The 14,496-nt window shown below is 37.9% G+C and overlaps 1 protein-coding gene across 1 annotated transcript in view; it reads right to left on the reverse strand.

The window, feature by feature from the left end:
* LOC140226961 (protein yippee-like 2) overlaps positions 1 to 14,496 on the reverse strand; it is a 52,217-nt gene that overhangs the window by 5,862 nt on the left and 31,859 nt on the right. Inside the window, exon 4 of the mRNA XM_072307394.1 lies at positions 3,942 to 4,050. Coding sequence (XP_072163495.1) covers positions 3,942 to 4,050 — 109 coding nt within the window. The remainder of the gene's footprint in view (positions 1 to 3,941; positions 4,051 to 14,496) is intronic.

Here is a 14,496-nt window from a genome sequence, read left to right on the forward strand (position 1 = left end):
AAAAAAAAAAAAAAAAAAAAAAAAAAAAAAAAAAAAAAACTCCTACATAGTTTCTCTGAATGGATGAGCAGCGAAACATAGAAAATATCAATGAAAATTTAAGAGAGACAAGAAATATATTATTTGATTGCTGTCAGCATGAAAACAATGTAGTTCTGTACATTTGCCAAAGAATATCTGTCCATGTCATGGGATTTTAATTTCTTTGGATTTGTATGTTGTAAATGACTTGCTTTAAATAAATTGAGGCTATGAATACGATTTGTCTGAATCTTGAAAGAGGGAACTCAATGTGGATTTGTATGTTGTAAATGACTTGCTTTAAATAAATTGAGGCTATGAATATGATTTGTCTGAATCTTGGAAGAGGGAACTCAATGTGCCACGCAGCAGGTGCACAGAGATAAAAGTGCATGTGTTATCTTCAGCAAACTTGTGGGTATGACGGTTCTGTCAAGAAATTGTAAAAGCACTAACTTTTTATGTACAAATCAGATTTGAAAGTAATGTTATGTAAGCGGTACAGTAGCAACATAATCACAGAAAAAAGCTATACAGATAAGACTAAGGATAGACTATCTTCATAATATTGGGTAATTAAGTTTGACTTACTTGATACTAATATTATTGTGATTTGTCATATCCTACATGTCACTCATAAAAAAAAAATAAAATGCCAATTCATCTAATTTGATACACTAATTTGTGAAGAGAAAAGTAACAGTTGATTGGATATACTGGTTTTTTGTTGAAGTATATTTTGGTACAGGATATATCAAATGTGAAAAGTCTCACATATGTTAAAAAAAAAAAAAAAGTTCTAAGTTAGTTGGATTTTGATTACAGTGGTTGTTCTACAAAAGGCCAGTAATACAGTTATACCGAGTGATCATAGTTCTCATCATAGTCACTTTAGATTTACACCTTTAAACTCAAACATTCCGTAAGCATTGCATGCTATCATACTCATAGCTAATGGTACTACAGGACACATTATGAATCGTGATACTGAACGCATCACATAATTAGAATAATCAGCACATACTGGTTATGGTCCTATCCGAGGTAGGAAGGAATGTAGTATCCAGTACTTGGTCAATGATAATGTTATGACTGATTTATATATCATTTACATATCTGGCTTTCCATAACAGCCATGTGGCTCTCTGGCTACTCAGTACAACAGATTTGTGTATGACACACACAGAGTCTTATGATTGTATGACACAAGCAGAATGTACTGTGTATACACACATACAGTGTACTACTTTATATACACTTTGTACACACACAAAAGGAGTAATGAATAAAGTCAAGGAGAACACATGCAGAGAAAGCATGGACCACAGTCAGGTCTGCCAGTCTATTTATTTATCCATGTGTCATCATATATACTACATGCTCAATAATGTTGAACATGCCTGCATCTGTTCATTTTAAATATCAAAATGTCACTGTGCTAATGAAATAGAGAACACCGATTAAAACAGGACATGTCGAAAGGAAAAATATACAGGAGTGACAGGGAAGTATACAGGTATATAGAGAGAGAGAAAAGGAAATATGTGCTTAGTGGGTAAAGGGAAGGAAGTGGGACTAAAAAATATACCAGTATTTGCAATCAAAACCTCTTTCGGGAAGACACTGTCCTTTTAAGTCACAATTAAGGATCAAAGCAAACAGGTGAATATTGTACACTGAGCACTGAATGCAGGCAGAATAAGGTCGATATATTGCCAAATACTTGACTTGCTATATTTTCACTGGCTAGCTTTTAATCTTCAGTTTGCATTCACTGCCAATTTCACTGCCTAAAGTATGCAATAATGACTATTTAATTTGGACTCATTTTGAAAATAAAAACTTTACTCACTATCACTTATTATATATCCCAATATGACAAAAGGATACCTGCTAAGTTTCATGGAAATACATGTCACACATATACAAGGTATATTTGCATTTAAGGTAAGAAAGTTGTTTAGGACAGAAAGGGAAGCTCAAATACTTGTGATATAGACCAAGATGAATGTAATAATGTGTATGTGTAGACTGTACAAAACAGATGCACAGTGAATGAGGAATCTAGTCCCATGCACTTCAATTCATGTTTTCCCTACACATTGTGAGCATTCCAGACAATCAGCTGCTACACCCTCACAAAAAAAGAAGTCATGGTACAGGAATTTCTCAAGGCCAATATGAAGACAATGCGAACATTGGGACAAATAGACTATGAGAGAATTTTCTAACTCATTACACCCTACTACAGTACAATGACTTGTCACGTCAGAAGTCTTTTCAACTGTAACTCTGTAAACTCAAAGAAACTTGCAAAACAGCACAGTGATTTTCTACATCTGCCTGATGAGTAGCATATTTGTATTTGTTATTCAATTCTTGATTGGTACAAATACGTACTTTTATCTTGTGTAATATTTTGTACTTTGTGATCATGATTTATGATTTCATAAACTCCCTGGCTATGGCTTCAAGTATAACTACCGAACTCAACCACCCTTTACCCCCCCCCCCACCTTTCTTTGTCCCACCATCCTCTCTTTCTTCCCCTTTCTGCCTATGAGAAAAATTAAGTGAAAATCACTGCAAGCGACAAACAGTGCTACAAGAGTTAAAGGTACTATTTGCCATTGGGAGCAGTGATTTAAAAAATGTTCGAGTTATCACATTTGATGCATATGTCTAGGTCAGTTTTATCACAAAAACATCCTACCACATATAAAAATTCTGCAATAAAGCCTAAAATATAGGGGGATATAACTATTTTTCTCAATAAACTACAACTGTACATGGTTTACTCTAGAAACAATCTAATCATAACTATTGTTCACATTGTGTATATGTAACAATACTTAACATTGACTATACTGAATAACATTTTTACATTGGTTGTTTCCACCCCTAACTCACATTTTGGAACTATTTAGAAACACTAAGCTGAGTTTTTGTTTCATTGGCAAATGGTAAATGCCTTTAAGGACTTCGCTGTGGGGGTGTCGGACAGATAACTTCCCGTCTCTGTGCAACAGCGTGTAAACCAGAACTATGTACATCTTTCCTGAACTCACTCTCTATGTGACACCAACCTACATTTTGCTGCCCATTAACAGCTCTCTCACTGAATATGGAAACGGTGGTTACGTGGTAACCCGAATCCCCAACAATCCCATCGAAGGGCCAGAATGAACGAGCTGTGCGCCGGCCAAGCGGGTGTCCCCATCCTACGCAGGTCTGAAATGAGCCTTCATAAAGTTCAGGCCTACCTAATCGTAACCTACGCGCTCTTTCAAGGACATTGAGCATGAGGCTTACAAGCACAAGTGCAGTATTATACTGTCTCCTTTCTTTATTACGCAAAATCTGCATCACTCTCCAGTGTGTCTACAGACATCCTTTCAAAACATGATACTACAATGGATACTTAATGGGTCTCAGGAGAATAAATTAAGACATGTTCTTTCAAATTAATGTGAGCAGAAAACCACAGGAAAGAAAGCTCATCCGCTACAAAAGATTACCTCCTGCTCTGGTCATGTTAGGTGTAGGCCCTAACATGTTTTGAAGTGAACAAAGCCAGTCTCTCACATAAAAACAGAGAAGAGTTCACTGTATGATTTATAATGAAATGTATTAACAATATTTACAGCCTCCCCCCTCCCCCCATTGGCTCGTATGTGTTGAGAGATGTACAAACATCGGGGGGGGGGGGGGGGAGGGGGGGCATTTCATGAAGCGTTTTGGTCGGATATTTTTCTGACAAACTGTTATAAGCTCCTGAAATCCTTGCATCTGATTGGCTGAATGTAAATTTGTTGGACTATCACATTTGTTCGACAAAACGCTTCATGAAATGCCCCCCCCCCCCCCCCCCCCGTACTTTATTTCTAGTCCTTACATTGCAGGAATGACCACACACTTACATATTTCCAACCCAATGTCGTTTTGCAGCACTCGCAGTAGATGTCTGAGACGGCGTGTAGACCGGTCAGCAGAACCCGCTCCTCTGCCGGACCACACCCAACATTCACCCTGCACAGAACAAAGGATGAAGAGAACAGAATCAAACATTACATTGAATGGCTAATTATTAGTTTACTTAATTGCATACATATCACATAACTATATAATAAGACATGTGTACAGTGCATTTTCCATGTACAAATGTGTTCAATGTGCTTTACAATGGGATCATTAATGAAACATGCGAGTATTACACACGTTCATATGCCTGTTAAATCATATATGACACAGTCTACTTTGTGTCTAAAACAAAGGTATAGAACATGTTATTTATTTTCTTATAAGTATGAAAACATAACCTGGGTATATTGTAGAATCACAGAGAACAAGGGGCAGTTATCAGCTACATTGTAACTTGTTTATTGTTGAGAGTCCAAATGGACCAATAAGGATTGAGTGTACATCAGGGAGTGTAACCTGAGCTAGTATTCAAAATTTACTTTTACGGGGAGTTTGGTGTGTGCTGGTACCCAGGTATTCAAAATCAGTTATCAATGACATCGCTGGACATTATAACACAACAAAAGTCAGTGACATGACAAATGTGATGTCATGAAAGGACTGAAACAACACAAGTCTTCACCATTTTTTATGATGACACAAAACATTAAATTCCTGGAATGAAAAAGTGTCTAATAACACTGTACATGTCATATTCATTGTATTCCTGTTTTGGGAGGGGAAAAATAGCTCCATTCTGAATTTCACATATGTCATGTGTCATAAACAGCAGTGGGACCTTCCACAGGAAGAACAAACAAACGACTAATGTGAAAATTGAAAAAAAATATATATATATTCTAGTTTGTCAGTCAGTCACCTATTGTGCTTGAAGTTGAGAGGTATTACAGAATCTTAATTATTTGACTATTGTTGTATAGTCAAAGAACGAATTTCACATCATTAGCTGAGTTGCAATTTATGTCATTCTGTTCATAAAATCTTGGGGCATTTGTAGAGCTCGATTCATGCAGCTTATCTTGTCTAGAAACAAGACTAAATTGACCTGGCAAAGAACCCTCAACCCAAACAAAGCCAGTTCAATCTCATAAAAATGTTTTGACTGCTGGCCAAGTTTCTGTTTTGTTTTGTTTTTTCTTCTCCCAAAGTCAAAAACAATGGGCAGTCAATGCTCTTCTGCCAACCCAGAAATAATAAAAAACAATAATCACAATAATACAACAACAAACCCACAGTCACAAAAAAAAAGGCAACTTGGAAGAATACAGCTACAATCAGATTATTATTCCTAGTGAAACATAAGAGTTTTAAGTTCAGGTCAGTCAATAAGAAAGCACATAAACTGAATCTATCTGAGCTGAATTCAACTCCTTTTTATTTTGTACTTTTTCTTTAACATAAACAGGACTTTGTATGGATTCAAAGCATACTATCACAAGGTGCGTTTGTTTGTGTGTTTTATTTCTGTCAAGACGCACCATTTGTAGATTACTATTGCCTATTTCAAGTATACTTCATTCCTTCAGTAGTGAACATCAAGATATTATCTTTGCACAGGAGAATGGAAAAACTGCAAGAATGATAGGGGAAAGTATCTACGAGCAACTTGTTTCATACTTATTCAAGAGCTCTTTGCAACTCGAGAGCAGACAGCTGACTTGAACGCCTATTCTTCTCAGTGTTTCTCAAACCATGGACTGACAACAGATGATTTTTTTTTTTCTCCCCATCAAGCTTTGTTTATTCGTTTGTAAAATGTACAGTTGCAAACTGAAAACTTTGCTGTAAGTGATTTTATATCCAAGATCTGTTTGAGAAAGTGGAGCAATGCATTACCATCACTCATTTTCATGTACGTGCACTCTTTGGACACACATGTAAAAGTATGGTACATGCATGTGCAGTGTAAGTACATAGGGTACTCTCACCACAAACTTGAAGCTTTCTTTTTGACTGGCAGACCGTGAAGGTTGCTACATGGCTGTTATATGGAAATGTCATATGCAGTTCACAATCAGTAGAATTTTCTGTGTCAGGATACTCTGCATATCTATACTCAATTACAAACATTTTCTAGAAAAATATTTAGTTAAATTTTTTTTTCTGTCTGAAAGGAGACTATTTCCTTTCCATGACTTTGTTTGTATCACCATCACCACTGCTAGACAGGGGAAAAAGAGAAGAAGCACATGCTATCTCCCTCTACAAAAACAAACCCCCAATCACGAGTACATTCTAGTGACAAAAGTTCATACTTCATCAGTCATAAATCTTCTGCGAGGACTGCTCTTGTTTCTTGAAAGGACTTTGACTGAATAAATGTCCCATTCGTGGAATCTCTAGCCAAAACTTAAAGCAAGTTGTCCGTCAGAAAGCTCTATAAAACGGCTAAATCTCCCACCAACCATGAACAAGGGATTTGTCCCGGTTCAAAAGGCCGGGCAGGAAGTGTTAAAGGAAGCATCATTTTTTTTTTTTTTTTCAAGGGAAAAGAGATTATCATCTGATCTACTTTTAGGAGAGAAAAAAAAATCATACCAGGTGACTTTCAGGGCAATAGACTTCTAAATAAACTCTGTATTGTGAGAGAAGCCAAAAATGTTCCCGGATTGCTACAGACTTTAAATTCATGCATTGTAGACAAGAACTTTTGCGTGTGTCTTAATTCTGAAAATCTTGGCTCCCAAGAAATTGGCACAAAATTACTATGTATGCGAAAATTTCTGGTTTTACAGTAAATGCAATGCATTTTATGAACACCACTAAGGTGAGAAATCACAAGTTGCTTCTCATAAAGCGGCATATACTTCTTTTTCAGTCAATTGCTGAGGTTCCTGACTGTGAATTTGACTCCTCATGCAACTGGCTCACAAGTTCCAATATTGCCAAATATATCATATCATATATATTTATATCCACATATAATAGTAGTATTGGGACTCAGCCATAACAGGGTCAATGACCTGCATTCAATACAGCTGGATGATGTCAAAATTAGAACAACAGAATGTTGAAGCCTGTATGCGAGAAAGGGAACTAAAAAGAAAGAAATATGAGACAGAGAGACAGAATATACAACTGTATATACTCTAGAGCAGCTGGGGGCAGCTTGGTAGAGGTTGTTTCAAAGGGCACAGTGCCACCTGGTGGTGCCTAGGTCAAGCTTTGTGACTTTGTATTTTCCCCTTTTACCCTACCTTGAAGAAAGAAGTAATCAAAATCTCTCCCACCAAGTTGGCTGGCACCACCTCCTACATAAGTGCTCCTGGCTATTATTATCATCGCAATTACCCTCAGTTTCTTGCAGATTCCATCCTGCGGAATTTCTATGAGCCTCTGAAATGAGAGAATTTCAGAGTAGTCCTAAAAGGAGTCAAAATAATTTCATGAAAACAATCATGAAATTGTGGAAAATGTCATGACTTCGTTTCGAAACTCTTCTTTTGTATTGTATGTAAATTTCTAACTGGGGTGATAAAACAAACTAAGGTAAAAACTGTGGATGTAAGTAGGCCTGGTAGATATGACAATAAACCTCTAACAGCCTGGAACAGAGACTAAGTTGTAAACAAACCCCACAGCACACGAGGAATGGGGGAGAGAAATAATGGCAGCCAGGCATAGGCAAAGGAAAGAAGAGTTCGGGCAGTCTTCATTGCACAATACTGGAGAAGATCCCTCTCACAATACAGACAAAGGGGAGGCACTGGAGGAAAGAGTGGGTGCTTTGGAACAGGACTGTCCCTGATCAATAGCAAGGGGAAAATCAATGGGAGCACTGCCATCATCGCTCGAGATCCTTCACGACCGGGGAATCGAATTGCCCCCGTTGTTTTCACCTTGCAACACGCGGGCTTATTCCTCTTCCTGTCCTTTAATGCTAGATGGCTTTACAGCCACAAAACCCTTCTTGCGCCGGCTGGCGTGATGGCCAATTCTGTCACGTTCCTCCAGACACAGGACAACAAGAAACACACACGCTTCTCTTTGCCACTGGTGTCGGTGATGGCATTCTTTCTTATCATCCAATTTCAGTGGAAAATTTCTGGGACAACTAGGCATGGATCGTAATATGCTGAATGTCAACCTATATCAGACTGAACCTTTTGAAGAACCATATTGGTTCCAGCTACCTACCCCCTCCCCTCCTCCCAAAAAATCTCTAAATAACCGAGTCTACATTTTCAGCAAACAAATAAAAGAAAAGGGTCGGGGGAACTTCTCCTATTCTATCACAGGCATTATTGTGTTATCTTTTTTTCAAAGAGAGGTATGTCATAGATTTCTTTCGATGGAAATAGAAGTGAATGGCAGTCTCAGCCACTTTACACAGGCATTGGGCTTATCACTGCAAGCAGTCAGTGCTGATATCAATGCGTTCACTGTGAAGTGGCTTTGAATTTATATCTATGAGCTCATATATAACCTGCTTCTGACTCTGTGAATGTTCTCAAATGAATTTTTTTTCACCTCTACAAACACAATAGCAATGATTTCTCATGCGACATACCCCCACAGCAAAAATCATTTAATCTGTGAGTTTGTTTTTTATCCCTCTGCCTCATCTACCAGAATCCCAAGAATAGTTTTAAGCAACAAATAAAATAAAACATGGTTAAAAAACAACAAAAACACTTTCTTACTCTAAGATGTTTATACAACATCATGACACATGATTTGACAAGCACACACACACACACACACACACACACACACAAATTGTTAAAGTAAAATAATGACGATAACCAGAGCATTTCTTGCAAAAGGAACAACTGTACTGAAGAAGAATCATGAGTCTCTTTGTTACATTGGCAAACATTCTATTCCTGAACCATACTACCCAGTGTAGGGACAGTATTAAAAAAGACCATGCTATAAATCCCATGAGGAAAAATATATTAATCAGTCTTATCACTTGACAGACGATATTCCCAGTGCCTTGCTACAGATACATGAGCACTTCTGATGTCACATATACATCTTTACAGTGACCTACAAGGCGAATTAATTGTTCCCCCCCCCCCCCCCCCCCCCGGATTTAAAATTGATCATAACATTGTACATTTGTTACACTTGGTGATGAAATGCATTCATTCCTTCTTAGGCCATGTTCATTCTGCTAGCCACAGACCCCACATGTTCATCTTCATAATTGGCTATCTCGAACACAGAAATAAAAACACTAGCTCTAGGTTACTGATACAGGCAGCCACAGCACCAGCACAGGGGGTCTCTTTTGTAAATATCCTTCCTCACAACCTGTGGCAAACAGACCACCAGATTACCGCACTATTGACTAAGGGATCAGCGAGTTTTCAGAGAAAATATTCACGAATTTTAACCCACCAAGTAATCGTGAGTCAGATTGAGTCAGGCACTTGAAAATTTGTGACTAATAAAGAGGAAACCCTTTTGTCGGCCCTTCACAGGGAAATTCATGCCTCTTTATTTTCTGCAAGAAAATAGCTTTTACCTCAGCATTTTCTCATCATTCTCATACAGGTACATGCATCTAGTAAACAGCCATCATTTTGAATGTCATTCTTATAAAAGTCTCCCAGCAAAATGTGGAGAAAACTACTCTCAATATGATCCTTCTCCATTCGAAATTGTGACCAATCAGAGCAGAGTATCTACAGATTGTGACTGATTCCTTTAAATTGGGGAATTGAAAAAAAAAAAAAAGTGAGCAAAGAGAGAGAGAATTCATACATGATTCACCGAAAGCTATTTGTGTGCTACTTCTCAAAGGTAATCTGCGTATGTGCGCAATACTACAGAGGATTCTGTTGTCATGGCAACATGATGAATAATTCTATACATGTATTGTGCATCTGTTGCCAAGATGCTGCATTTGGTACAAGCATCATCAGCAGAAAGGTCTGGTATTCAAATAGTAAAAGAGCATAATATATGATTTTTTTTTTTTAAATTTCCAACAACAAATCTAAGCTACACTAGAATTTGGAACGACCAGCTAGTTTGGGATTGAGGCTTAAAATCTGTCGAATGGAAGAAAATATTAATGAGTTTGTAAAACTGCCTATAGTATTACAGTGCGTCTATGTCGAAACAATCATGCATTCTGGAGTGACGCTCCCAAAAATAGCTTTCCCACAAGTGACTGCACTACAGATTGCAATAACCGCCAATGCTAGCAATCTCTCCAACAAAGACACAACTATCTACTCTAAAGCTCACTCCTTGGCATATCATAGTTGTGCGGCAGGGGTCTGTCTCAATGTCTTGTCAGTTTTCTATTGAGAGGCCACTGTTGCCCATGGCAACACATGAATAGCAGAGGCAAGGGGGGGGGGATGTGATTCAATTTCAATATCCCAACATACAGCTAGCCAACAATGATGATCATGATGATGGAATATCCACTGTTGATAGTGTATATCAAAGAGGGAGCGTATGCATGATAATACTATGGTGTAGCCACATGCCTATTAAATATACAGCTCATTTGCCCAGTGCTATCAGATGTGAACACCAATGAAAATCTGTTTACATGTGCAGGGCCAGATACAGTGTATTCCAAGAGGCTGGGTTAGATATTCAGAGAATCTGTAAAAACATTAATCTAGTTTATCAGAAAGCAGTCTGGGAGAGTCTTTGTATTGATAGTTTATAGCCTGCTCATTTTGGCCAAGGCTATGGTGTTTGTAAGGGGGAAAAATGAAGTGTGTCTGTTTTCTGTTCATCTGATTTAGCCTGTCTCATGGCTTCCCAATAAAACTTGATATGTTGTTTGCCAGATCTCACACATGCCTACTATATATTTGTCATTAATCTCTTTATGTACTGTCATCATATGTATACCCGCAGGATGATTTAGTTCCTTGTTCCTGGGGAAGATAAATTTCAATTAAACTTACGGCCTCATCATATCAGTATCAGTGAATGACTGGACATGTCATTAGCGTGAGAACCTCAAACTGACAATTCCAGTTTAAAGACGATGCTGTGTTGTTCACACAAAAGGATCTGATATCGTTCTGTTAGAATTTTCAAGAAACATTCACCTAACTTTTGTCTAGAAGTATACATCATATTTGTGACAAATCTTTTTAAAAGCAGAGTCAACAAAATATGCCTTCGCAGAAAATGAAATAACACAAACCCTGAGTGTATGAAACATAAAAGAATTACTTCCAAAGTGATCTCATAATCATTAGATAAGACTAGGAATGCCACATAACAAAGATACTTGATGAGCGACATTTACGCACTTTTCCAAGTACAGTCTTTTGTATTGAAATGTTTTAATTTGGTGCAAACTAAGACATAGATATGTATTACCTCAGCCAAGGAGGTTACATTTTGTTGGTGTTGGTTTGTTTGTTTGTCTGTTTGCAAAATAACTCAAAAAGTTGTAAACAGATATTTATGGAACTTACAGGAAAAGTTGATACTGTCACAAGGAACACATGATTTAATTTTGGTAGCGATCCGGGAATTTTAATGAATTTCTGAAGGATTTTTGTTCTTTTGGAAAATAGGGTCAATGAACTTGGGAGTTCAAGCTGCACGTTTTTCAGGTTTACATATGTGTACTATTAAAGTATGTGCTCTGCTCGAGGCGCCGCGCAGCAGAAAGCTGACGACGTAACATAAACAAAAGGCTTCTGTAGCTTAATCATTAGGAACTTGGTTGATTTTCAGTATGCGTGTATAGGCGGCAATGAGCTGCTTGGCAGAGGTCTGCGATCTTCGAGTGCTTTTCTAGTTGTCACACATTTTGAACAATAAAATAAAAAGTCCCTGGTATTCAATCTCTTGCAAATTTTAGATGCAATTCCACATACTATCAATTAAGACTATTTAAGTAGCTTAAGGCACAAGGGACAATCCCTTTTCAATCTCCCCAGTTCAAGTATTTAGAGCCCCTTTACATTGAAACATGTTATGTAATCAATTACAAGCATAACTGTTCTGAGGATTTTTGGATCCTTAATTTTTTTTTTCTTTTTTTTTTCTGCAGGTAGCTTTGCGCCATCTTTGGTCTCCTGCCTGAGCCACAAGTACCTGTACACAAAACACAATCATTTGACCATTTCTAAAAAGTTATGATACACAAATATGCATGCACCCTGACTTTTTATTTTATAATTAAAATGATACTGTCCTTCAAAGATATCACACTTGTTTGGTAAGGTGGCATGCACTTTCTTCAATGTCTTTGAGCTGCCCCTCCACATATTTATGTCCAAATGCTGTGTGGCATCAACGCTGTTATAACTACAAAGGAAGCACTGCACATGGCAAGGCAAGGTGCATATCTGCCAAAATGTTCTGAAAACTGTGCATTTTTTGTAAAATTTCAAGAGTCACAATCGAGTAAAATCCCATCCATAAGTGTTCCATCCTGTGGCACTTGTTGTAATGATCTGAACATAACTCAGTGCACAATTATCTGTTAGGGGTGCGCACTGCCAAAAAGTAAATATTCTCGTCCTAGCCTCACACATACATTTTATCTGCTGATAACTCGTCCTTCATGTGTGAAGATTACAAATGCTGCTACGATGGAGCATAAAATGTGTAAACTGATTAGATGTTCAGCCCCTTTACAACCTTCTCTGCAGTCATGCACTCCTTCAGTGTAATGTTACTCAAAGCCCTTAAGGCTTAAAAAAAATGTCATCAGCAGTTGTCATAGTAAATCAAGACACATACCAACCATGAATCATTTGTACAAATAAACTGCACTTCTTCGCCTCAACAGTGCAAGTAGTCGAGTAGTGCAACACTTTTGAATAGAAAACAAACAAACAAACAAACAAACAAACAAGAATTGGCTTGACTTCTCTTGGGAAAAAACAAAACAAAAACAAAACTACAACCTAAAGGCAAAGTTACTGAGGATACAAATCCACAATGCCATAGTCATTCACGTGTACCGGCAGTTATTCACGTGTATCGTAAGTTAGGTAAAAATGAATTATCGTATACAAAAATCATTACTGGGGTTTGTACAAAGAAGTGTGACCTAAGAACCTGGTGCAGAGTCTACCCAGACTGACGATGAATTTACCTGCTTGTCCATAAAATCCATAACAGATCCTGAGTAAATAAGCTAAGAGGCTGGGTATTCAGTGAACTGATATAAAATACAAACCTGCAAACAAAACACAGCCCTCACGGGCACCATATAGATAAACAAATACTGTTGACACTGCATGATCGAAAACGTGACTGCAAACGCTACTGCACACACACAAAAAAAGAAAGTCTGAAGTATGCAAGACTAGACCTAGCCCATCGCAGTATGTAGTGACACACACAGAAACTATTCTAAACTTGCCCGCCATCAGAACCAACTCTTTCCCATCCCAGCCCCCTATATGCCCTTCCTCTGACAAGAAGAACCCTGGTATCCTATCAGGCAGCCACCCTGGGAGCTAACCTCAACTGATATATCACACTTCCTGCAGGTCAAAACAGTGGAGAAAAGGACAATGCCCTTTGGAGGCCGGTTTCAAAACACAACAAACTGCAGGGTGTGCAGAAACAAACACACCGTACCTGTCACGGAGTGTGTGAAAAGATGACAAACCCCTTTAAGAACACTGTCAGTCCTTACATAAGATTCACCTCAAAGCAGCAAATCAGCTAACACTTGGACAACAGGGGACAAAGTTTGCAAAATGTATTATCACATGCACACCTACTGATCTTGATTTAGCACAAGATCACAACACACTTGAACAAATATCCACACAAATTTGATTTCTCCCTTCAAAGTCCCTCATTCGGGTATTAAATGCAGCTGATACAGAAATGAGCATCATGTAACCATGGTTACAGGGTCAGTGGTCATCAGGTTATATCCTCTAAATATTTCAATGGGGAGGGGGACAAGGGAAAGGAATGACTGAATGCAAATGACTACCAATAGGCCCTATAGCATATACATGTCACCTACTGTTCTATCAAGAAAGCTCTCTGGACAGCATGAATGAGAGGTGAGGGATACTGTTTTTAGCATGGCTTTTTATATCATATGGACCATTGTAGCTCTCATAGTGAGTAGGCAAAGTATAAAAATGGGCACTACAGGAAAAGTAGCATAGCTTGACTGTTGACGTATGCAGGGGTATAATTAGCAAATATGATACTTTTGATAGATAGACTTTGGTTTCAAAAGCAATACATTATAAACAATATATATATGAAATTCAAGGTAGAAAGAGAGGTAATGCATTTTAATATTATACCAAAATGCCACAGCTATGGCAAGAATTAATGGCCACTAGCACTTTTAAAGGAACAACTCATGAATGGACACATTGAAGATAAGTCCATTCATTGGAGTGGTTCTGTGTGGGCGAGGCAAACATACGTACATCAGATGCTACGATAACGGTAAATTTCGAACCGAAATACAATCCCTCAATGTAAATCCAATCCAAATGGATCTCGACTCAGCTCGTTCATTTTCATTGAACGCTGTCAGATTATTGTCATAGCTCCCCTCTACAGAGTCCT

Source organism: Diadema setosum, chromosome 4, assembly GCF_964275005.1.
Source record: "Diadema setosum chromosome 4, eeDiaSeto1, whole genome shotgun sequence".
Lineage (NCBI taxonomy): Eukaryota > Metazoa > Echinodermata > Echinoidea > Diadematoida > Diadematidae > Diadema > Diadema setosum.